We start from the raw sequence: 27237 nt of genomic DNA, 5'->3' as shown, positions 1-27237 counted from the left end.
TTCTTTAAACATTTTTTCTTGGCTTGGCCTCTGTGACACCAGATTCCTTGTTTACTTCCTTCCTCACTGGCATGCTCTCAGTTTCCTTTGCTAGTTCCTCTTTCCTCGTTTGTCTCTATATGTTACAGTGTCTCAGGAATTAGTCTTTTTAACCTCTTCTCTTTTTAAATCTACGCTCACTCCCTAGATACTCTCATCTAGTCTATGGCTTTAAATACAATCAATACACTGATGACTGTGAATTTATATCTCTAGCCCCACCTTTCCCCTGAGATCCAGATGCATAGTTGCAATTGCTGATTTGGCACTTTTAATTGGGTATCCAAAATGCACTTTAGACATAACATATCCAAAACAAAACTCTTAATTTCCCTGAACCAATTAGCGTTTCCTCTTGTCTTCTCCTATCAGGCTCAGGTATCACCTTTGATTTGTCTTCCTCTCACACCACACATTGTCTCTACCAGCAAATCTTGCCAACTCTACTTTCAAAATATCACCCAATCTGACCCCTTTTCATTATCTCCGTCACTACCACCCAGGCCTCAGCCTGCATTATTATTATTATTGTTATTATTATTATTATTTTGAGACAGAGTCTCACTCTGTCGCCCAGGCTGGAGTGCAGTGGCGCGATCTCGGCTCACTGCAAGCTCCGCCTCCCAGGTTCATGCCATTCTCCTGCCTCAGCCTCCTGAGTAGCTGGGACTACAGGCACTCACCGCCACATCCGGCTAAGTTTTTCATATTTTTAGTAGAGACGGGGTTTCACCATGTTAGCCAGGATGGTTTCAATCTCCTGACCTTGTGATCTGCCCGCCTCAGGCTCCCAAAGTGCTGGGATTACAGGTGTGAGCCACTGCACCCAGCCTCAGCCTGCATTATTAAAATCGCCTCCTTTACTGTCTATTTCCATGCTTGTCCCTTACTGTGTGCATTTTACATAGTAGTAGCAGCAGTGATATCTTTAAAACATAAATCACATCACATCACATCATAAATTCCAACGCTTCCCTTCATACTTTCTTCTTACGTGGACTCAGGCTCTTTATGATCCAGGCTCTACCTACCTTTCTAAAGTCACTCTTTCCATCCCTCATTCTGTTTTCAGCCACAATGGCCTTGCTGTCAATACACTCAAGCTCATTCCCACCTTGTGGCCTTGGTACTAGCTTTTCTCTCTGCCTGGAATGCTCTTCCTCCAGCATGGCTCCCTCCTTCACTTAATTCAGGTCTCTGCTGAAATGTCACCTCTATAAGAGGCCTTTTCTGACTACCCTATCTATAATTCCTTCCCAGCCCCTCCTCATCTGTACCCTTCAATCTGTTACCTTATTTTTCTGCACAGCACTTGTCACAAACTGAAAGTTGTTTCCTTGTTTATTAACTGTCACCTTTACTAGACTATAATCTCCATGAGGCCAGGGACTTTGCCTACATTTTTTCACAGCTGTATCCCAGAACATAGAAGAAAGTGTGCCTCAAAGATACTCAATACATTTTTGATAATCTACTGAGCAACTGACTAAGCAGACTTAACAAATGAGTGAATACAGTTCTTTAACCCATAGAAAGATGACCAGGAATCCTCTTTCTTCTTCATGGACCTTCTTTTTAAAGTATCCATACTGGATTTAAACTTGTTATCATTTGCCTAGTTTTATTTTGCCGTAACTTTTCCACATTTTGTTGGTTTGTGAGAAGATTCTGTCTGCTCAGTCACTATCAGGGCTCACTGACACTAGATGCCACTCTGATATCAGAGCGGTCTCTTATTTGGGGGTGAAGACACTACAATGGGAATCTGAGTATGCAAAACTTCTAGCTGGGCCAGATGTCACCTGACACTTCTTCATCACACCGGCCCGGCCTGAGGACTGCTGAGTATACTGGTAGGGGATGCTGGAAGGCTGGCAGCAGTGAGCACAGAAGCTGAGGCAACCCAAGGGAAATCAAAGCAAATCATATTATTAGCAGGTCCCTGCCCAAAATTTATAGATTTTATCATCAAGTTAGTTATATGCTATTTATTAAGTCTGATAAAGCAGAACAAGAAAATGTGCCAGAAACTCTTAAAATTGCATATAAATATAACCATGTGCATATATTACATATGTCAATGAGCTTAATCTAGAGTTAATAAAATTTCAATCTTACCTGTTATACATAAGGCGCTTGAAATCTTGAAATAAAGTATCTTTATTTTTGTCAATAAAACCAATGACAGAATAGCTAACAGGGAAAAATCACAGAAAACATGTATTATTTACCAAGCAAGAGCCACATTTAAGTTTTTCCAGGAGGCAACAAGCCTTTCCACCGTTAATTATGCAATCAATAATCTAAAAGCTGATATTGTTCATCTTGTTCTGTATTAAAGGATACCAAATTTACCTACTAAATAGAAGGGAATTTTCATCAGTACTATTATGATTAAGATGATAATTCCCTACTGGTTTATTGCTTACCTCAAGAAGATGACTTTTTAAAAGATAGCTGTATTTATCATCCAGCATTCCTAAGATAAAAGCAAAACAGCAACATACAGGAACTAACAGTCTCATCCGTAGGGAGGTCAAGTGACTTGCCTAAGGTTCACTCAATGTTGAGGGTAGGATAAAAGAATCCAAGAAGAACTGCAAAGGATGGTAATAATTGGATAAGCAGAGGAGAAAAAGGCAGGCAGATCACACAGGGAAACAGATCAAATGGAGTGACGAAAGCAGGCACATGCATGGTGCTCTGGAGAGAGAATGAGGAGGCCAGTATAGATGGTTTGGAAGGGAGATGAGTAAGGTCTTGAAAGTCCAGCTAAGATTGCAGTTGTTGAGAAGAGTAGGAATAGAACTGTACTACTCCAGTGACTGGCATGGACTCTAGGAGGAGTGAATTCATTTTTGGGGTTATAAAAGTAATTGACGACTCTGGGTGACTAAGGCAGAGGCTAGGAGATTAAGCAAATAGGAACTTTAGACACAGCTACACCTTACAGTTCTGCTCTCGTGCCTGTTTTCTCCCTTGACAATCAGATCAGTATAGGCAATTCTCAGATCTCTAACCCGGATTCCTTGCCTTACATATTTAATCCTGCAAGAAAGTTCCTTCAGGCTGTGCTGCCCATGGGTACTTCAAGGTTACCATACCCAAAATTATTTCCTTGCCTGCCCTGACCTAGGTCTTCTTAATACTTTCAAGTCACTTTTGACTGAACCTTTGTGATTTGATCTCAAGCTACTCTTCCAGATAGTTCTACTTCTCTGTGCTACAAAAAAGGATACACTCCAATCAGATGGACCTAGTTGCTATTTCCTGAATATTTTGTAGCACCCTTCCCACTTCTTCCTATAAGAATAATTCCTAGCATTCAAAGACCAGCATCAGCCTTCCTGGGTTTATCACACAAACCTGGAAGTATTTCCTTACTCTAAATTCCAAATGAGTAATTGCTATTACTCATATGGCAATTATTTTAGACCACTGTTACTGTATACATGTATATAAATGTTTATGTGTATATATGCGTGTTTACATGTGTATAAATAAGAACACATACAACCATACATATATGTATATACGTATGTATCTTACATGGCAAACTCTTTGTGGGCAGAGACCATACCTTATGAAGTATTGAGCACATAGAAGATACTCAGTAAAAATCCAGAAAAGGATTGAAGAGTTTAAGAAGAGGAAGTCTGAAGCATTGAATATCCCTCAAAAGGGTTAGTTGAAGTTCTAGACTAGGAGTCTAGAAACCTAGTTATTGTCTCAGTTCTTCTGTAAATTTGCTATGTGGCATTGCGTAAGAACTTTACTCATTCTGCATAAGTTTCTTCATCTGTAAAACGAAGTGGCTGGTCTAGGTCATCTCTAAGGCCTCTATCCAGCTCTGCATTTGCGTCATTCTGAGTGGTATGAAAGTACCCTGTGAGGCTTGGATTCTTAGTGGGAGATATTTGTATAGTACTGGATCTTCCCTCTTCAGTATTATGGAACCTGGGAACAGGACCAGAAAAAGTGGAAAATGGTGCCATTCCATCACTAATGGTTAGTTTGACAGATGGTGTGATAATTTTGAGCCATATTATTTTATGGTCCTAGAATTTTAATTTAAATCAGGAACAGCTATTAAAATTTCTTCAAACATCTTTTCGGCATTTATAGAGAAGATCATTTACCTTTTTTTGTTTAATCTCTTCCTGCAATGCATTACATGTAAAGAATTCCTAATGTAAAAACTAAGAAAAAGAGTTCTAAAAGATGAGGAGCAGTGTTCAGTGGACAGTAAAGGCATAATAAATATAGTAGGCTAAGAAATGCAGCCCCAACAAAAGTTTCACATCAAATTCCCTGGAACCTGGGAATGTTACCTTATATCATAAAATATGTGATTAATGATCTTGAGAGGAGAAGCTCGTCCTACATTATTCAGATGGGCCCTACATACCATATCAAATGTCACTTTAAAATAGAGGCAGAGCGGCCAGGCTCGGTGGCTCATGACTGTAATCCTAGCACTTTGGGAGGCCAAGGCGGGCAGATCAATTGAGGTCAGGAGTTCGAAACCAGCCTGGCCAACATGGTGAAACCCCATCTCCACTAAAAATACAAAAATTAGCCAGGCATGGTGGTATGCGCCTGTAATCCCAGCTACTCAGGAGGCTGAGACAGGAGACTTGCTTGGGCCTGGGAGGCGGAGGTTGCAGTGAGCTGAGATCGCACCACTGCACTCCAGCCTGGGTGACAGAGCGAGACTCCATCTCAAAAAAAAGAAAAAAAAAAGATAGACACAGAGGGACAGTTAACACAGACACACAAAGAGGAGGGCAATGTGACTGGAGTGATGCAGCTACAAGCCAAGGAATGTCCAGTGCTACTAGAAGCTGGAAAAAGGAACAGACTCCTCTCTACAGGAACCTCCAGAGAGAGTGTGGCCCTGCTGACATCTTGATTTTGAACTTTTGAACTCCAGAACTGTGAAAGAGTAAGTTTTTGTTGACTTAAGCCACCGATTGTGGTTAATTTGTTACAGCAGCCCTTGGAACCTAATGTACTAAGGTAGTTATAATTTTTAGTTATACTTTCTGATCAATTTCTACTTTATTGTATTGTTAATAAAAATACGGCTAGTAAGAGTTTTACTTTTTAAAATAATATTTGGAAAATAATGTAGCAAAAATTGTTTTTGCTTATGCAGTTACCCAACTATTTGCAGATCTTCATGTACAGGAGTTATTCTCACCTAGGGGCCTTTTTATGCCTACTGTTTCTTCTACTTGGAAAGCTTTCCCTTTTCTCTCCCCTCTTCCTAATTCATTCCCCTGACTAACCCTCTTTTACTTTTAGGACTCAATTTGGATACCACTTCCTCCAGCAAGACCTCTCTATACCCCTCTCAGTGGGTTAATTATTCCTACTCACTGCTCCTATAATGCCTGTGCTTCTCTAGTTTAACTGTTTCCATTCTTCATTATAGTGACCTTTGATGGACGTACATGCCTATACTCTTCACTAAACTGTTGGTTCTTTAGGGCAAAGACCATCTTATCCATCTTTCTATCCCAGTTCTTAATATACTTCCATGATTTATTGACCCGCCAGCTGATTCTTACTGAACACGAACTATGCCAGGAACTGTATGAAATGTACATGGGCAAGTAGTGTGTGCTCAATAAACGGTTGAAAAGCAAGGAATGAATGAAGCTATGCCATTTTTAAGTTGAACAAATTAAAATATATTGACATATCAAATGACCAAAACATGCAAATGAATATAAAAAACCAATTTACATTTTTCCTGGTTGTATTTTCTAAAGTGAGGCGGCATGCAAATCATGGTAGGTACTAAGGTAAGATACTCACACTACATCGCCTGCATAATGTCGAATTCGAAAATCTCGATCAAACTCCAGAATTTTGTCTGAGGCACAGAGCTAAGAAATCAAGAAGGATATTATTTTGAAAACAGACATTTTTGCTTTGCTAAAAATATATTCCAGCTTAATATGAAATGATGATAATATCACAAATTATGACATCACATTGTGTGGGGCTTGATTTAAAAATATGGCTTATGTATTATAAAGACTAAACTTTCACTAGAAATCCACACAGCTAGACTACATTTCCTGACCACTCTTACAGCTGGATATGGCCAAGTAACCAAGTTCTGGGCAATGGAGGTAAAGTGTGGCTGTTCTAGGCCCAAACTGGTGAAAAGTGAATGATTCCCCTCTGTGCTTTCTTCTCTCCTCCCACTAGTTGGATGCAGAGGGTAGTCCCTAAGGCATGGAATAGTCAGAAGATAGAGGAAGTTTGGGTCCCTGAGAGAGACATAGACTTCTACTATCTTATGACACTTTAATCTTGGCTACAGCCTAGGCATGGTGGCTCAGGCCTGTAATCCCAGCACTTTGGGAGGCTGAGGCAGGCAGATTGCTTGAGCCCAGTAGTTCAAGACCAGCCTGGGCAACATGGTGAAACCCTGTCTCTACTAAAAATACAAAAATTAGGCGTGGTGGTATGCATCTGTAGTCCCACCTAGTCGGGAGGCTGAGATGGGAGAATCACCTGACCATGGAAGGCAGAGACTGCAGTGAGCCAAGATTGGGCCACTGTACTCCAGCCTGGGCAATACAGCGAGACCCTGTCTCAAAAACCAAACCAAACCAAACAAAATTTAGCTACTATCTTCATGCAGTCCAGCCTACCCTGACTGATAGAGTTTCTTTCTCCTCCTTAAGGAGGACCATACTGAAGGAGGACTTAAGGAGGACCATACTGAAGGCTTACTAGTTGTTAGGCATATACATCTTATTCAGTCCTCAATGCTGACATATAATCTGACAACAATGCTGACAACAATCTCTCTGTTACACACATGGAAACTGAGGTTCAAAGAGGTTAAGCAATTGGCCCAAGATCACATAGCTAGTAACTGGTACCCCTGGAAAGGACTCCTGGAATCGAATGTAACATCTGTGCTCTCTTATGTACACGGAGGCCTGGCTCATCTGTCTGCTAAGCTGAGACTCCAGTTCAGGACTATTATTTCACAGAAGATAAAGCTTCTGCAGCTCCTTTTCTCCCTGAAGAGGAATAGTTTATGGGAAGGCAGTTTTTACATGGCTGTGGAGGTCTCTATGACTTCATACAATCTTCCTTGTTACAGTAGCATCTAGACTTCTTTGTCTGCCCTGTTAAGAATCACTTGGAATCTTATAGTTTCTTAAGCAGACATAGTCTAGGAGAGTCCACAAAAGTTTCCCTGGGGAGGCCAGGCGTGGTGGCTCACGTCTGTAATCCCAGCACTTTGGGAAGCCGAGGCGGGCGGATTCCGAGGTCAGGAGATTGAGACCATCCTGGCCAGCACAGTAAAACCCCGTCTCTATTAAAAAAATAAAAAAAAATTAGCCGGGCGTGGTGGCAGGCGCCTGTAGTCCCAGCTACTCGGGAGGCTGAGGCGGGAGAATAGCATGAACCTGGGAGGCAGAGCTTGTAGTGAGCCGAGATCATGCCACTGCACTCCAGCCTGGGCAACAAGAGCAAGACTCTGTCTCAATAAATAAATACATAAATAAATTTTCCTAGGGAAATATACAAAAACCACTTAGGTTCTAATGTTCGATAACAAATAATCTCAACCTGAAAGGTGTATTCTATTAATTTGACAAGTGAATAATTACAGGAAATTAGAGTCAGACCTCCACGGTTCAAATCTTGCCTCTACCATCTATTCACTCTGACTTCTTTAATAATTACTTATCTCAGAGAGTTGTTCTGAGGATTAAATGAACTATTGAGAACAAAGCATCTACCATACAGAGAGGTCTCCAAAATACTTAATTCCCCTTTTCTGCTCTCTCTCTTATTAACCCCTTTTACAAACCGTTTTATTTATAAAACCCCTTAAGGAAAAGGACCCAAGAGATGTCTACACTAATGGAACATTCTTACATTTGGATACTGCAAAGTTGCAACTGATCTGAACACAGGAGGTTTTAGATTTTTCTTTATTTTTTTGGTAATAGCAGTTATGTATTTATCATTTAACTTTTTATATTAATAATTTAAATAATAATTTTATGCTTTATTGGATTATTTGCCTGTCTCTCCATGGTAACTTTAATGCGGAAGAAGCAATGTAGTCCCTAAATGAAATAACTGTTACAAGACAGAAACCTCTAATTTAACATGCCAATAAGTCTAGCTAATCAGTAACCCGTAGCAAATGATGATATCCAGCTCAACACACAGAATAGCATATGTAATAAACAGTTCACAGTGATTAAAATATTTTGATAGTTTGATCATTTCTTTTCTTCATTAGGTAAAAATCAAAGAAGAACACATTTTAAAAATCTCTATCTCAAAGAAATAAAAGGTATTCAAACTGGAAAACAGAAGTCAAATAATTCCTGTTCACTGATAACATGATCTAATACCTAGAAAACCCTAAAGACTCTTCCAAAAGACTCCTAGACTTGATAAGCAACTTCAATAAAGTTTCAGGATATAAAATCAATGTACAAAAATAAATAAGCATTTCTATACACGACTGATAACACTGAAGCTAAGAACCAAATCAAGAACTCAATCCCATTTACAATATCCACAAACACTCACACAAAAGAAAACCCTAGGAATATATTTAAACAGGGAAGTGAAAGATCTCTACAAGGAGAACTATAAAACACTGACGAAAGAAGTCATAGATGACACACAAAAAATGGAAAAACATACAATGCTCATGGATTGGAAGAATTAATGTCATTAAAATGCCCATACTGACCAAAGCAATCTAAAAATTCAATGCAATTCCTATCAAATTACCAATGTCATTTTTCACAGAATTAGAAAAACAATCCTAAAGTTTATATAGAACCAAAAAACAGCCCAAATAGCCAAAGCAATTCTAAGCAAAAAGAACAAAACCAGAGGCATCACATTACCCTGTCTTCAAAATTATACTACAAGGCTATTGTAACCAAGACAGCATGGCACTGGTACAAAAATAGACATATAGATCAATGGGACACAACAGAGAGCCCAGAAATAAAGCTGTATACCTACAATCAACTGATCCTTGACAAAGTTGACAAAAATAAACAATGGAGAAAGCATACGCTATTCACTAAGTGGTACTGGGAAAAACAGCTAGCCATATACACAAGAATGAAATTGGACCCCTGTCTCTCACCATACACAAAAACTAACTTAAGATGAATTAAAGACTTAAATATAAAACCTGAAGCTATAAAAATCCTAGAAGAAAACCTAGGAAAAACTCTCCTGGATATTGGCCTAGGCAAAGAATTTATGACCAAGACCTCAAAAACAAATGTGACAAAAACAAATGAGACTTAATTAAACTAAAAAGGTTCTGCCCAGCAAAAGAAATAACCAACAGAGTAAACAAAAAACCTACACAATCAGAGAAAATATCTGTAAATTATGCCTCCAACAAAGGACTAATATTCAGAATCTACAAGGAACTCAAATAACTAAATAACAAAAAAATCACATAACCCCATTAAAAAGTAGGCAAAGAACATGAACAGGTATTTTTCAAAAGAAGAAATACAAACAGCCAACAAACATTTGAAAAAATGTTCAACATCACTAATCATCAGAGAAATATAAATTGAAACCACAATAAGATATCGTCTTATACCAGTCAGAATGGCTATTACTAAAAATGTCAAAAACAGATGGCATGGATGTGGAGAAAAGGAAATGCTTATACATTGTTGGTGGGAATGTAAATTAATACAACTTCTATGGGAAACAGTATGGAGATTTCTCAAAGAATGTAAACATTTCTTTTAAATGGTAGTTCTAAAAATAGAACTACCATTTGATCTAGCAATTCCACTACCAGGTATAACGAAAAGATATTTGTACTCGTATGTTTACCATAACATTATTCACAATAGCAAAGTCATGGAAACAATCAATCTAAGTGTCTATCAACAAATGATTGGATAGAAAGAAAATGTGATATACATATATATAATGGAATACTATGCAGCCATAAAAAAGAATGAAACCATGTCCTTTGCAGCAACAGGGGTAGAGCTGGAGGCCATTATACTAGGTGAAATAATGTACATTTTCGCTTGTAAGTGGTAGCTAAACAATGCATATGCATGAACACAAAGATGGAAATAAGACACTGGGGACTCCAAAAGCAGGGGGGTGAGGGTTGAAAAATTACATATTGGGTACAATGTTCACTATCTGTGTGATAGGTAAGCTAGAGGCCCAAAGTTTACCATTATGCAATATATCCATGTAACAAACCTGAACATGTACACCCCCCAGATCTAAAATAATAAAAATAAATAAATAAACAAATAATCACTACCTCAGCACTTGTCTTAGGGATACCAAAAGAAAGAGCTACTTGGTCTGAAAGTTGGGAAACCTGGGCTCCCACAAATTTGAAAAAGAAAAAGAAAATCCTCTCCACAGACAAATTACTATTTAGCATTTCATGTCAAATCAGTAGCAAATACTGATGTAGTATGTACAGTTACTCTTACAAATGACATGGCTGGGCGCGGTGGCTCATGCCTGTAATCCCAGCACTTGTGGAGACCCATGTGGGCAGATGAACTGAGGTCAGGAGTTCAAGACCAGCCTGGCCAACATGGTGAAACCCCGTCTCTACAAAAACACAAAAATTAGCTGGGCATGATGGCGGGTGCCTGTAATCCCAGCTACTTGGGAGGCTGAGGCAGGAGAATCGCTTGAACTCGGGAGGCGGAGGTTGCAGTGAGCCAAGATTGCACCATGCACTCTAGCCTGGGCAACAGAGTGAGACTCCATCTCAAAAGAAAAAAAAAAAAGGAATGATATTATATTTCAAAATATTTGGTTGACACATTTAATTCAGGTATATAAATGGCCAAGGTAGAAGATATCAAAATGAGGTGGATTTGATTTCTCATGTGAGACTCATAGCTAATTTAAATGAAAATTTAAATAAGATTTATTTGACATGATTGGGAACAATTCAATTCAACTTTACAAACACTGATTGAATGTCTACCATCTGGTAGGCACCGTGCTAAGTGAGTCTCCAAACCTGAACTGTGATTATAAAGGGCATTTATAAACTTTCCCTCAAAGATAGGACATTTGCCCATGTAATCATGCCATCTTTAAAAGCATCACTCTAAATTATTTAGGTGACTTCTAACTTTGCCCAGTACTCTGTCCCCAGCACCTAGGATTGCACCTGGAAGATAAGAAGCACTTATTAGGTATTTGTGGTGTAAATAGGGAATGACTGAAGCAGTACCTCTAACCCAAAACCCTAACATGAAAGAGCAGACTGTAGTATCTGAAAGCCAACTTGTAGTAGGGTTACTATCAATCCTCAGTAACAGACCAAGGAGAATATTTTAGAAAAAACTGGCCTAAAATAAATGTCAGCTAGTAATCTATTTCTTGACGATGTGGGCTTTAGCTAGTTAATTGTGGAATTTCTCTGTTCTGATTACATAATTTCAAAGGAGATAAGTTAGAAAATAGACTTTATTCACACTAAAAAATGGCAGTGTCAGAGATTTATATGGAACTCTGGAGAGGCAGAAATGTTTGCCCCCTTTTTCTATGGATGTGAAGGAGCAGGGGCCTGTTTTCCCTTTAGCATATGGTTACTAGACAAGACTATGTGTAGGGAAGTCTCAGGGGCGATGATGATGTGTTCCTCTTCTAACACAAATTTCTTGAACAAATATTAATAGCAAACATATTCCATGCAAATGGAATATTCCATGCAAATGATATGTCCATATCAGCACAAAGGTCTGATAATCACAATTGTCACCAATTACTACAGATATGTGATCTGTTTATCACATTTTTAGATCCTGAAAAATGGAGAGTTAAAAGGATACCCATTTATTTAATGAATAAGTTTCTCTGTAATAACTAGAATTACAACTAGAATCTCTCTGTTTTCAAGAAAGTCATATGATCTGAAGAAGTACAGCAGAGTGCACAACACATTTTGTTACTGAGGATTACAGTAAAAAGTCAAGGACAAAAGCTATTTTCCATGCCAGAATTATCAGATGCAGGAGCAAAATTCTAGCACATGAGCAAGGACTCTACATCTATTGGTTACAAATGACATCATGCTTTCTAAAGAATCATGCTCATTTTTCCTGTTTCTACCAAATTGCATAGTCTGGAGCTCCCTCTCCTGGATTAACATGATTTTATCAATTTCTTCATACTATAAACCAGAGAGGCAGAATTTATCCACAGCAACAAATCATTTAATGAATGTTTGTGACTTTTCTTTCTTATTAAAGGGGACATTCTTTTATCCCAACATATAAAGTCGTTGAACTCCATCAAACAATAAGGAGAACCTCACAGATAAAAGGAAGAAGGTGTCATTAAACACATATACCTTTCGGCTGGAAAAATGTGCGTGTTTGCCCAATTTACTGTTAAGTGCTTCAAGAAACATTTCATCGGTGACTTTGCCGACATTCATGCAAGCATCATCAAGGATTGCAATGATCCCTTTGTGCTGTTGCTCCACGAGGTCAACAATGATCTGATTGTTGAAGTAGTCAATCTGTAGGACACAGCAAGGAGGGAATTCTGAAGAGAACAGTGACCAGGCCAGGTTAAACCCTGATGCCCCCATTTGTATCAGGAGTTCAGGTAAAACTACTTTGGTGTCAAATGTGTGAATAACATTAAAGAGGTCTTACGCTAAAAAGAGTACACATTCTAACAGAGGTTTATTTTTAAATTTCTTTGTTAACTTTCTATCATGAAATACACTGTCTGAGATTAGTACACCCAAGGCAAAGATAATAAGGTAGACACCATTTCTCCCATTACAAACTCATTTTAATCCTGCCTCCAGATCCCACACCCAACCCTACTCCTTCATACCAATCTGCCTGCCATTAACTGTAAGGTCCACCTTCCACAAAGGGCCAACAAATAACCTTAAAGTACTATCTGATATACTACTTCATAATAAAGTTAAGGTACTACACAAAACTTGCAATTTTATAAAAGTAGGGTACAAGTTAAATGTTTAGTTCTAGAAATGTTGTGCAATATGTTCATAACGATGGCTGCATTTGCCACAAAGTGCCTCGTTTACCTTTAAATACTGTTAATGTGTCATGCATGCAGATGGAAGGGGTGGAACTGTGCACTAAAGTGGGGGCTTTAACTGTAGTGTTTGGCAGAGTTGCCTTCTACCTGCCAGTTCAAAAGTTCTGTTTTCATACAGAATATACATACTAAAAAATTTCAGTCTTTTAAACAGCCTTACTCTGATTCAGCCTCTTCAGATACTCTTGTGCTGTGCAGTAGTGGCTCTATGTGTAAATGCTATGCACTGAGGGTACACAAAAATATCAACATTATGTGTACAGGATAATGCCTCATCCCAATCAGATGTCCATTTGTCATTGTGTTTGTTAACAACCCTTTATCTCTTAGTGTTAAATAAACTCCACTTAAAACAGAAAAAAAAAAAAGAACTTGCATTTTTAGTTACATGACCCTGAATGACTAAAATCCAAAAGAGCATTTCTTTTGGTTTCCCCAAAGTTAAAAAGCTTCAATAGAATTTTGAACAATTTGAAAAAATTCAGTAGAATTTTGACATTTTTCTAGGCATAATATAAAGAATTTAATTCTGAGAAATAAATATCTATAAAAGATAAGAAAAAGCTTTTCCTTTACTTCCACAAGCTGAATGAAGTTATAAATAACTTCTGGCTTTTCAGCAACTATACATGTACAAGGTTTGTCCAACAATCCTCTGCCACACCTGTTTATTCTGACAGCCTGCAATGTACCTATCACTACACACAGAAGGCACACAAAGAAAGGCCAACTCAGGCAAGCTGCACATCTCAAAGAGGGGCAGCTTATGATCACACAGTTTAATCTTGCTATGTCCCATCTTACGCAGGAGTTACCTAAACTGATTGCTGTCTCCATTACCTTCTATAAGGTCTATATACTCATAATAGACCATTCAAGTGACTCATGTATTCCCATTTCATGCTTTAAAATCCAAGGTTTTATGCCAGTTATTTGTACATGGCTTTTAGCTCCATTTCTAGTCTTGCATGTTCTCTTCTGTATCTTATGGACTGAAACCTGTAAACTGGGTAGTTTTTACTTTGTTTTTTATACTTTTCTGATTTGTCTAAACTAAAGTTTCTCAAATAGGGGGAATTTTGCTCACCAGGGGACATTTGGCAATATCAGGAGACATTTCTAGTCAAAATGGGGTAGGGGTGCTACTGTCATTTGGTGGGGAGAGGCCAGGGATGCTGCTAAACATCCTACAATGCATAGAACAGCCTCCACAACAAAGAATTATCTGGCACAAAATTTCAGTAGTACTGAGGTGAAGCAGTGTAGGTCTAAATATTTACTTTCATTATGGGCATTTATTATATTTCTAATTAGGGAGAAAAGTTATTTCCATCTTTGGAAAAAAAATCCTAAAAATACTCAAAAAGTAGGAGCTCTATATTAATAGTTGACATCTTAGACTTCGGGACTATGAAATTAAAGACGAAGTCTTTTGCCCCAGGGACTAAAGAATTACCTTCCCTAAAATCCCAATTATATTACTAAAAGCTATTGGTCTCTGCTAGTAACTTTCAGTTTATAAGTTTAATACTGCTTCAAACATTGCTTAAACCAGTAGTTTTCAAACTAAGTTCTTCCAGCAACTTGGCATTCCCGTAAGGTTTCCTAAGGGATACCAGGAGCCAGAAGACTTGTGATGGGGTAGCTTAGGGATATGGGGCTCTGGCCTTTCATACCCACTCCAGATAAAACAGCTTTGTGCTTGAGTATCAAGTTCTCAATAGTTAAAATGATTTGCAGACTACAGCATTGAAAGCTTTTAAAAGTGAATGTACCAGATAACCAGACATTATGAACCTCCTGGTGGAAGTTCACACACAGTCTATGAAATGGCCTGTGGAAAAAAACTGACTCTGAATCCAGTCAAGACTCTAGATCTAACAACCAATATACAGGACATACAAGAAACAGAGAAACATATTAAATGGCACCTGAGGAATGCAATTAGCAAAATCCAGACTGTGGGGAACTCCATAACAGATGACTCATTCTCTTCAACACAAGATTGCAAAGAGAGATCATTCAAGGAAAAAAAGAAACATGGAGAAAATCTATAGATATGCAAGAGACCTATCAATCAATCATAATGTAAGAAACTTATTTGGATCCAAATTTAACCTGCAAAACAACAACCAGAAGACAACTAAGGAAATATGAAACATGTATACTGACTGGATATTTTATGATATTAAGGAATTTTTGTTAATGTTTTAGGTATGATAATGGCATTGTGATTATGGTTTTTGTAAAATTCTCTTAGAGAAATACATGGAAATATTTACTGAATAGATACCCAATTGAATAGATGAAATAATGTGATATCTGAAATTTGCTTCAAAATAATCTGGGAGTAGGTGGGTATAGTACAGATGGCATAAGACTGGCAATCAACTGGTATGTGTTAAAGCCAGGTGATGGGTATATAGGGTTTACTGTACTATAGTCTGTCTTCTTAATGTGTGTTTAAAATTTTCCATAATAAAAAATCTTTTAAAAAGAATCACTATGTTTAGAAGTTTGGGGTTTTACCCAGAATAGAGATTCTAATTGTGGGGGGATCTGCCATGTAGTAAGTAACTGTTACCTTGGAGTTAGCCTTCTGCTCCCTCTAGGACAAATAGTTCTTGGTTTATTTAGCGAAAATTTTTTGCATTTTGGGATTCTTGATTCTTTTTGAGATGTTTGGAACAGTCCACTGCATTACTTACCCTGTTGTCAATTATGTCTGTGAAATTTGATATTCTGATTGTGAAAGGATATTTTTGACTAGTATCTTGAAATCACATTTGAATAACAAGTTTTATGATTAAATTTGGTATTAAAAATCCAAGCTTCAGTTATACCGTGTATTATACAACATTCTTAGAAAGCTTCATATACACTTAATTGAATTGAATTAAATTTTAATTGTATTAGAAGAGTTCATTATTTAAGTCAAACTACAGATAATTCTTATATAAAATAGCCCTTTGGTTTATATGCAGATAGGTAAAATTTATGCCAATATACCTGAGCAACTTTTTTATGGTATTCTAACGTTTAACACATGATGGAAGGCAGATACAATTTTGAGGTGGGAAAGCTATTTGTTATATCATTGTCTCTTTATTTCAGAATGAGAGGAAATAGAAAATAGAAAGGTAGGAAGGAAGATAAAAGTCATTTAAATACAGTATTTCCAATATTTTTTTGCTGCTATTATATTGGATAACAAAAAACAAATACTGGCTTCATTTCTATTCTCTGGCAAGAGGATGAACAATCATATAAACTCAAACTACAGAAACTTAAAAGTTTTTGTATTTTTCAAGTTTATTCTCAAAATTGCTTAAAAATGCAAACTTACAAGAAAAATTACTATGTCTCATTTCTATCATAAACAGAAGGTCTTATCACAGGAAATTTAAAAACCAAACAAGTCATGCCTTTTAGCTTTGATCTCTGTGGTTTGCACTGTGCACCCATTATACTTTCCAGCTATATCTTACCAGATTAGTTTGCCTCTGACAAATACAAAAGTTCCCAAAGATTGATTAGAGTAGAGGTGATAATTGAAGTGTAATACACAAGAAAATGCAAAGTAAAACAAGTATTTTAATGTGTAGGTTTCAGAGAATATAAACAACATTAACTGAAGACAATAAAATACCATATAGTCTACAAAGCAGAAGAGGAGAAAAAGGAGGAAAAGGGGAAGAAGAAACTAGATTCTGAAGCAAAGTTCAGCCAATTTAAGGTATAACTTAATAAAGTATGCTAAACCTAACAGACAGATATAAACCAGTAAGTCCACGTGGTATCAGCCATAAAGTGAAAACAGGTTTACTGGTTCTAACTCAGGATGTTCTGGGCATCAACAAGGCAGTCTATCAAATTATAGCAATCCCACCTAAAAATGATGAAATTAATTGTATTTACATATCCCAAAAAGGAAAGCTAAGGTTCAGATGTTTCAAATACCCCCAAAAGATCAAGAAATACCTAAAATAAAATTTGACATTATCAATAATATGAGAAACACATGAAGGCATTTTCCATAAGAGTCCACTCACGTGTTTCCAGGGGATCCCTTCCCGCTGGTATTCCTCTTGTTCTTGCTTCAGAACCAGCTGAATAAATAGCTGCTGCAGTTTCTCATTGCAGTAATTGATACAGAATTGTTCAAAACTACAAGAAAAGGAATAAATTAAGTTTCAACAAATAGAAAATAGGCAACAAGGTTTTAAGTATCTTTTCCGTTTACCTGTTGTTGTCAAAGATTTCAAAGCCATAGATATCCAAGACACCAATAACAGTGTTTTTCCCATGGATTGTGGTGTCATAGTTCTTGACCTCAATAATATCATTGATGCGAGTAACGATCCAACAAAAAAGGCGCTCATATATTGCCTGCAAGGAAAATAGCATCATAAATGCTTGCCAATTTGGGAATGAGTCCTCTGTTTGGATTTGTGATCAGTTTTAAATTCCTGTCCACCTTCTCACTGTTTAGCATAGCCATTACTGGCCTTAGCAGAACAAATGAAAATGTAGACTGTCCATTAAAAAAAACCCAAACTACCTGATGTATGCAAAACTAAAGTAAATAGCTTGTATTTTTAAAAGATTATTACCGGTCATTATACCAATTCCAACGACACTCTCCAGGCATGTTTCCCTGCCCGGCTATATCAATAGTTTGCCTGATCCTTTGAATAAGCCAGTTCATTGCTTTATTATTAATTTCATCAACTATAAAGAGTTGAGAGCTAGTGAGTTAATATCTATGATCCACTAAAGCTATATGAATTCTAAAAAATATAAATATTGATTTCTAATGCTAAATGAAGATCTGAGCCAAAGATCAAGGGTTGAAATTCCCTGAGAATCGAACACACATCCAATGCAAAAGAACACACACACTAAGCCACACATGGACAAAGGCGCCACACGCTAACACACATTCACATCCCGATACACATGTGCTCTGCAATGTCACATCGTCAGAAAACCTTCCTTAACGTCTCCTGCCAGCTACCCACTCTCTTCACCCATATCCATTACCTCCCCTTTACTCTTCAATCCACTCCAGTCTCCACTTACATCCTATTACTCCATTGAAATGGCTCATCAAAGACTCCCAGCACCTCTACGTAGATACTTCTCGTACCTCATATGGGCATCTTGCTCTGTCGCTCAGCATCACTCAACCTAGGTTTTCACTGCCTTCTTGGAACACTCTTCTCTCTGGATTTCGGATAATAGCCTTTCTGAATTTTACTCTTTGTTCACTGGATGTTCCTTTTTGGTGACCTTTGGTAGAGTCTCCTCTTCTACCTGACTTGTAAAAGTTGGAGTTCTTCCTGGTACTCTTCTCTTCACTCTCTAGCACCTTCTAAATCATCTCACCCAGGATTAAATAATACAAATATAATATGACTCCCAAAAGTATTATCCAAATCCAGACTCACAGAACAGTCTCTGAGCTCCTGACTCAAGAGCTTGACTGTCTACCTGACACTGACTCTTCAATGGCTCACAGCCATCTCAAACTCAAAGGACTCTTGATCTTTCCTCTTCCAACAACTGTTCCTATCCTACTTTTAGCCACAAATAAATAGCACCACTTAGAAATTCACTGATTTATTCAACAAATATTTGCCGAATACTTATTATATATAGTTTGTTAGAGATACAGGTCTAGGCAAACAAAAACATGGTCTCAATGTCCAAGAAACTTAGGGAATAGAGTGAAGGAAAAAATTATTCTCTCTGTCTCTCTCACTTGCCCCCCACCTCGCAGATAAACATCCACACTAAAGGAGAGGTACATGGGGTCTTAGGGGAATTTAATCTATGCAGTGCTCAGGAAGGTTAGGGAAGGCCTCTCTGGGAAAGTGATACTTGAGACCAGAAGGATGAGTAAGAGGTAGCCAAGCAAGAGAGGAGAGAAGAGCAGTCCAAGCAGAGGGAACAGATGTGCACAGGCCCTGTGACTGGAAGGAGAAAGCGATCAGGATAATCTGTGAGGACTGAGAGAAGACTAATGTGCTGGGCTGAAGAAAGGGGGGCTGGGTATGGTATAAAATGAGGTGGGAGAGGTGGGCTGGAGCCAGACCATGTTAAAGTATTATCCTTGCTTCTCTCATTCTCCACATAATAGGTCCTATGGATTTTATTTTCTCAACACAGTCCATTTCAAATCATCCTCCTCTCCCCGTTTGTACTTCCACCTTTCTGATTCAAGCTGCCCTCATCTCTTTCCTGGATTAACAAAATATCCCCTTAATTGACCTCTTTGCTTCCATTCTTACTCTAGCCCCCGTAACATTCTCCATACTAAGGCCAGAGTGATCATTTTAAAAATGCAAACTTGCCAGGTGCAGTGGCTCATGCCTGTAATCCCAACACTCTGGGAAGCTGAGGTGGGCAGATCACCTGAGGTCAGGAGTTTGAGACCAGCCTGGCCAACATGATGAGACCCCATCTCTACTAAAAATACAAAAATTAGCCAGGCATGGTGGCAGGTGCCTGTAATCCTAGCTACTCAGGAGGCTGAGGCAGGAGAATTGCTTGAACCTGGGAGGTGGAGGTTGCAGTGAGCTGAGATCATACCATTGCACTCCAGCCTGGGTGACAGAGAGAGACACCGTCTCAAAAAGCAAAGAAAAAAAAAAAAGACAAAAAAACGGCCGGGCGCGGTTGGTCACACCTAATCCCAGCACTTTGGGAGGCCGAGGAGGGCGGATCACAAGGTCAGGAGATGGAGACCATCCTGGCTAACATGGTGAAACCCTGTCTCTACTAAAAATATAAAAAATTAGCTGGGCGTGGTGGCGGTCGCCTGTAGTTCCAGCTACTCGGGAGGCTGAGGCAGGAGAATGGCATGAACCCGGAAGGCGGAGCTTTCAGTGAGCTGAGATTGTGCCACTGCACTCCAGCTTGGGCAACAAAGCGAGACTCCATCTCAAAAAAAAAAAAAAAAGGGCAAACTTGATGTCATTGCCCCTCCTTAAAGTCCTCCCTATTGCTCTCCATTGCACTTAGGAAAAATTCAAATTCCCCCAAAACTAAAAACCAAGCCTAAGACTTACAAGAGTAAAAAATGAAATAGACAGTAAACTAATCAACCAGCAAAACAACAACAACAAAAGTTAGACGTGAGAAAATACAATGCTTGCCACACAGATAACAGACAAAGGGTTAAAGTTTATGATATGCTAAGAACACTTAGAAATTGACAATAAAAAGATAACAGCTCCAAAGAAAAATGCACAAAAGATATACCCAGGCAATTCTTAGAATATGTTAAAATACTCTACAAAAATATGATAAGATGCTCAAATATACTAGTAATGAAATAAAAGTAACAATAAAATATTACCATGCAGCCATAAAATCAGTAAATTTAAAGTTTAAAATAAATATATGGCACGTGTGGTGGCTCATGCCTGTAATCCCAGCACTTTGGGAGGCCAAGGCAGGTAGATCGCTTGAGGTCTGGAGTCCGAGACCAGCCTGGTCAACATGGTGAAACCTCGTCTCTACTAAAAATACAAAAATTAGCTGGGCATGGTGGCACACTCCTGTAATCCCAGCTACTTGGGAGGCTGAGACAGGAGAATCACTTGAACCCGGGAGGTGGAGGTTGCAGTGAGCCAAGATTGTGCCACTGCACTCCAGCCTGGATGGCAGAGCAAGACTCCGTCTCAAAAAATAAAAATAAAATAAGTATACCCTTTGACCTGGCAAGCTCACTCCTGGGAATCCATCCAGCTGAAACAAAAGCACTAGTGTATAAGCATAGATGTATAAAGACGTGCAGCATTGTTTGCAGTTGCAAAAAAGGGAAGTAAAGTGGGTGACTTAAGAGTAAGATGGTTAAATAAATTGTGGTACTATCACTGCAGGCTTAGTACACAGCCCTGGAGGACATTATGCTAAGTGAAATAAGCCAGGCACAAAAAGACAAATATTGTATGATCTCACCTATATGCAATCTGAAAAAGTCAAACTCATAGAAGCAGAGAATAGAATGGTGATTACCAGAGGCTAGAGGAGCGGGGTGGATGGAGAAAGTGTGAGACGTTAGTCAAAGGGTAAAGTTTCAGTTAGACAGGAAGAATAATTTGTGGTGATCCACTGCAAAGCGTGGTGACTATTAATAATAATACTAATAATATTGTTTCAAATTGCTAAGAGTGGATTTTAAATGTTCTCACCACAAATAAATGGTAAGTAGGTGAGGTAAGAGGTATGCTAATTAGTCTGATCTGATCATTCCATAATGTGTACATGTCCTGAAATATCCCATTGTACCCATAAACATATACAATTATTGTCAATTAAAAATAAATAAAACTTAAAAAAAATGGATCAGAGCTCAGTCAGTTGACTCTGGCGAAGCATTATTGAGTGAGAGAAGCAGCACGTGAAGCCCTCATGAGCGCCACCCCCAGTCAGCTTCCACTCTTCTCAGAACCTTTTTTGGCAGTGATGCTTACATCTGGGAGTTTTACCGAGGCTTCAATGGCCAGAAAGTATCATTATGGTTTCTAAAAGCCTTAACCCTCTTTCAAGAATGTCTGAATACATGCTCACAGGATTTCACTCAATTTGCAACTGCGATCAACACCAGGTGACATAGGGTCAGTTACACTCTCACCTTGGCAAAGGCGTCTCTGCCGTAGCTGGCCTCTTGTTCTGTGTGCTGCTTGTCAATGATGTCACGGCCTGTGGCCACGGTCCGGTAAAGAAGGGCTTTCTCAACCATATCTGTCTTAGTAGAGAGCAATTCTGCTATGATAGATACTACTTTGCCATTCTCAATAAGAGGTGTGTCACCATCTACTACAAATTTTAAATTTCCCTGTATCAAAAGTGAAAAAAATAACACATTATGAAACATTATGTCAAGGATATATTTGCCAATATAAAATATAATTCAGGTGACCTTGTTTGTACCTATTTTCCTAAATACATTATACATCTCAACATCTAAAAACAGTGTTTCATCTACTTTTTCCCTTTCTCCGGACACTCATCTATCTTTTTGCTTTCAGTGTATGTTTTTGATAGATAAAAGTTTTACATTTTTATGTAATCGAATCTATGAATCTTTTGCCTTAGGGTCTCTCTTTCTTTGGTGTCATACTTAGACCATTCCTACTCCAAAGGGTTTATGAGCATTTGATGCTTTCCTCTAATGCTTTTATAGTTTTTGTTTTCCTTAAACTTTTAATTTTATTTATTTATTTATTTTTGAGACAGAGTCTCGCTCTGTCGCCCAGGCTGGAGTGCAAGTGGTGCGATCTTGGCTCACTGCAAGCTCTGCCTGCTGGGATCACGCCATTCTCCTGCCTCAGCCTCCCGAATAGCTGGGACTACAGGTGCCTGCCACCACGCCCAGCTAATTTTTTGTATTTTTAGTAGAGACAGGGTTTCACCATGTTAGCTAGGATGGTCTCGACCTCCTGACCTCGTGATCCACCCACCTCGGCCTCCCAAAGTGCTGGGATTACAGGCGTGAGCCACCGCGCCTGGCCTTTTTCCTTAAACTTTTTAATCCATCCACAATTTATTTTGGTATGTGGTATCAAGTAAGAATCTAACTTTATTTTTCACATGATTAGTTGCTCTAACGGGACTTATTGAACAGTCTAGCTTTTTCTGATTTGAAATGTCACCTCTTTTTTGAGACAGGGTCTGTCACCCAGGCTGGAATGCAGTGGTGCACCATGGCTCACTGCAGCCTCAACGTCCCAGGCTTAAGCGATCCTTCCACCCCCAGCCCCTCTAAATAGCTGGGACTACAGATGCGTGCCACCATGCCTGGCTAATTTTTGTATTTTTTGTATAGATGGGGTTTTGCCATGTTGCCCAGGCTGGTCTTGGAACTCCTGGGTTCAAGCAATCTGTCCACCTCAAACTTTCCAAAGTGCTGGGATTACAGGTGTGAGCAACCCCGCCCAGCTGAAATGTCACCTTTTTAATATGTTAAATCTCCTCAAGTGTTTGAGTCTATTTATATTCCACTCATTCAATAAGCAATACATACTTATAACCATCTACCAAATGTCCAGCACATTAACCAATCAGTTGATTAATCTGTTGATCTGGTGCTGAATTTGTGGAAAGTTATAAAGTACTATAGCTTTTACTATCATTTTAAGTTTGGTAGAACTAGTCATGTTCCCTCTCCTCCCTTACCCTACCCTATACGACACTTCTTTAATATACTTTATTTGATCTTTTTCCAGGTAAATTCTAGAATCAACAGGTCAAGTTAAAAACAAAATAAAGGCCAGGCACGGTGGCTCACGCCTGTAATCCCAGAACTTTGGGAGGCTGAGATGGGCAGATCACGAGGTCAGGAGATCGAGACTGTCCTGGCTATGGTGAAACCCCGTCTCTACTAAAAATAAAAAAAATTAGCCAGGCGTGGTGGCAGGCGCCTGTAGTCCCAGCTACTCAGGAGGCTAGGGCAGGAGAATGGTATGAACTCGGGAGGTGGAGCTTGCAGTGAGCCTAGATTGCACCACTGCACTCCAGCCTGGGTGACAGAGCGAGATTCCATCTCAAAAAGAAAACAAAACAAAAAAAAACAACAAAAAATAAAATTATTGTTTGGATTCTGAAAAGGACTGCTGCACTGTATTTAAAAACTGATTCAAACAGATGAGACAATTTATAATACTAAAGTCTTCCTAGTCAGGAACATTTATTGTTTATATCGCTATATAATATTTTTCATAAAGATCCTGCACATTTCTGATTCATTTAGAGTTAAATCTTGCTATATTAAGTGAAAAGTAATTTTTATTCCAGATTTGAATCCATGTTGTCATTCTTATTGTAAGATTATATGTTCAGTGTATTTTAAGTATCTCTAATTATATAAATGTTAATGAAAGAAATCTAACACACAGTTCTTCACTTCTAAGTTTGGTGTGGTATAGTGGGAAACAAGTGGCCCAAAAGTGGTCTATGGTGTTGGCTCTGGGATGAGCTGGCTGTGCCTTTGAGGTAGTCATGCCACCCATCAGGGCTATTTCCCAATCTGTAAAATGAGATGATTAAAAATCCAGTTCCGATAACCTACGATTCTATGTTTCAAATGCCACTAGAAATTTATACCACTAGTAGTCACATCACTGCTGAATTCCTTTATCCTTAAAATTAACCAGTTCAAAGTTTGACAATACCAGTAAGACAATCAACTGAAGTAGTAGTCTCCAACCCTATAGTAGCTTGGAAAATCCCTCATAATATTATAAAATGATGGCAAGAACCACAGACATAGTAATTTCTTCAAAATATGTACAAAATTTTCTCTGAATACTTTTTAAATCTACAGGGAAAAAACAAAATCTTCTGAGAAAGCATCCTGTTCTCAGCAGAAGACAATACATTCTGAGAGGTGTCCCTACTCACCAAGTGCAGAATAGTAGCCAAAATCTTATACACTGTTTGGATCTCCTCAGGTTTGAAGCCAATGACTTTCATGGCATCAGCAACAACTCTGAATTCGGCAGCATCATTGATAGAAGACTGGGGATGAAAATGAAAAACTGAAGTTACAGATATTTCCTATGAGCATTAAAATTCAACAATTATAAAACTAAGTTATACCAAGGTTTTGCCTTCGTAGTAAATCACTTGAGGGGATGGTGAGTCTCCAGAGAAAATAAAAATTATTTCACGAGTTGCAACATTATTCAGCACGTACAAAGCCCACTTGTGCGTGAAAGCCCTAAAATAAGCACTGTGTCGTTTTCTGGAACCTTCAGTGAGGGAGCAAGTCCTGAGCTGGCTCAGACAAGCTGATCCCCCACTCCATGATCAGTGAAGGCAACGGCATGGATGTGAGATCACAAATGCAAGTGCTGAATGTGGGAGCCTCCAAGATACATGCTTGGCTACTGTTGTTTGTGGCTCTTTGTTCCACAATTGTCTTATTTAGGCTGGCAACAACACTTCACTCTCGTATAATCAGGCGGTTTATTTTCCAGGTGAGGCAAGGCGGGCCCTCAAAAGCAAAACAGCCAGCCTCAGTCATTTAGTAAGCTATTAAATAGTCTGGGACTATAACTTCATTCTTTCACTCACTTGATACGCATTTCACAAGTCAGCTCTACTAACTGGTACAGGCAGCTCAAAGATGAATCGCCTGCCCTTTTAGAGCTGTGGCCATCACATTGGAAATACAAGTGCGTAAACAGAAATTCGCAATAAAGCAATAGTAACTGCTTATATTAGTTTTACCACAGCAGCAGCCGCAGAGGCTTGATCAATTCTTTCCTCAGTAAGTTTCTCCTCTTGTTTGGATACAGAGACCTGGCCTGATGCTCACTTGTTGAGGAAGGGCCCTGGAAGGGGACCTCTCTGCCTGGTGAGTACAAGTTCCTCTAGTGTCCAGGAGACAACCAGGCCAGCCCCTCCTCCTCCTAGGTTTTTGTTTTTACCTTGGGCAAGATACTTAACCTCATTGAACCTCAACTTCCTCACAAATAAAATGGGCATAATAACATATATCTTACAGGGTGGTTGTCAGAATTGAATGAAAATTTATATAAAGCACCTCTCTAGCACCAGCATACAAAAAAAACCACTCAGCAGTATCAGATATTACTATTATTATGAACTGCAACCATGTTGAAGTTGGAAAGTAACTGGATAAAATCTAAATGTCCTACTGTGGGGAACTGTTGGCTGCTTACCTAACAGCCATCCTCTACCCTCATTTCTTTCTTGCCAATCGAACCCTGATTTGTTTACTCCTCTCTAAGTGTGCAGGTCCTTTGTGACTGGCATCTACCTAGCCTCAAGAGGTAAATCTTCACTGGTCTAAACTCATCAGAGTGATCTTATTTCCCTTACTAAATGACTGGTTAGCCACAGGCATGGGATGCCATTCTGATCAATACAACATGAGGGAAAGTGTTTATGGGGGATGAGTGGAGGAGGGTTCTTGGGGAGGTTTCCCTAGCTTATAAAGGACATATGCCATGAACATCTCCTTTGCAGGTGACTCCTGGAACTTCTGATGACATTTTGGGACTAAAAGGAAAACCAGCCTAAGAGGACAGAGCTGTCCATGAGTGTGGCAGAGTTGTAAGTTGGGGAAACAACCAAAAAAACACCTGGGTCCCTGACAACATTGTTAAGGCAATGAACTAACTAATTCTGGAATTGTCCTATCTCAGAGTTTCTTGTTATGCTAGATAATTAAGTTTCTTATTGTTTTTGGAGACTTTTAATTGGGTCTTCTCTTACTTGCAACCCAAAATATCTTAACTGTATATGACTCCTGCATTTTAGAACTGGTTAAGATACACACAGTGCAATACTTAATAGTTATAAAAATTATTATATTAATTTATATTTGTTTGCATGGAAAGATTATAATAAAAACAGGTTTATTTAATTAGGATTTATTGTATGATTCCATTTATAAATATAGATGCAAACCATTATCAATAATCATTTCTGTATGGTAAGATTTAGTGTATTTTTGTTTCCTTTTGGTTCATAGTTTAGGTTTTGACTATGATCATTTATTACTTCTTTGTTTTTCTTAGGAAGCAAAAAAAAAAAGGTGGGGAAAGCAGACATGGAAATTTTTGATAAAAAGGGAATCTAAGCTAAATTTAACCTAGAAAAAAGGCTATTAATTTAATACTTGCTTTCTGTGGGGACTCTACACGACTTGGTCAAAAGTAACTTAGTCGATAAGACAATTTGAAAACAAACATTCCCAGTCACTGGCTTTCCAGGTGTTGATTTCACAATTCTTTAAGTGCCTCTGGCTAGTTCTCAGAGAGCTGGAGTGTTGCCCTCTACTGTTTTTTGTTTTTAATTCATTTTCAGCCAAACATCCTGCTCTCAGATGACCATAAAAGTGAAGTTGTTGTAACTTAAATGTCAAATAATGGAAAATTAATTGCAAAAACCAAAATATCATTAATTTCTATGCACAGCAATAAAAATACAGCTAAACCAATAATGCAGGTATAATTAGCTTATTTTGATTAATAGAATTTTTTAAAGAAATAGCTCCCATATCTTAGATCTTTTTCCTTTACAGTTTCTTTTATTTCTCCC

General features: G+C 38.5%; 1 protein-coding gene across 9 annotated transcripts in view; it reads right to left on the bottom strand.

Moving 5' to 3' along the window:
- MYO1D (myosin ID) overlaps positions 1-27237 on the bottom strand; it is a 383024-nt gene that overhangs the window by 250138 nt on the left and 105649 nt on the right. For 8 of the 9 annotated variants that reach the window (XM_055101291.2, XM_063599124.1, XM_034942108.3 and 5 more), the window contains exons 7-13: positions 24568-24684; positions 21800-22003; positions 17399-17544; positions 17208-17322; positions 12428-12598; positions 5863-5933; positions 2158-2232 (exon numbers count right to left, since the gene is read on the bottom strand). In XM_055101291.2, coding sequence (XP_054957266.1) covers positions 2158-2232; positions 5863-5933; positions 12428-12598; positions 17208-17322; positions 17399-17544; positions 21800-22003; positions 24568-24684 — 899 coding nt within the window. Of the gene's footprint in view, positions 1-2157; positions 2233-2468; positions 2637-5862; positions 5934-12427; positions 12599-17207; positions 17323-17398; positions 17545-21799; positions 22004-24567; positions 24685-27237 lie in introns of those variants that run through there. The other variant, XR_008621644.2, reaches the window with a different exon arrangement.

Source organism: Pan paniscus, chromosome 19, assembly GCF_029289425.2.
Source record: "Pan paniscus chromosome 19, NHGRI_mPanPan1-v2.0_pri, whole genome shotgun sequence".
Taxonomy (NCBI): domain Eukaryota; kingdom Metazoa; phylum Chordata; class Mammalia; order Primates; family Hominidae; genus Pan; species Pan paniscus.
The sequence above is the reverse complement of the archived record's forward strand: the minus strand, read 5'-3'. Positions and strand labels throughout refer to the sequence as shown.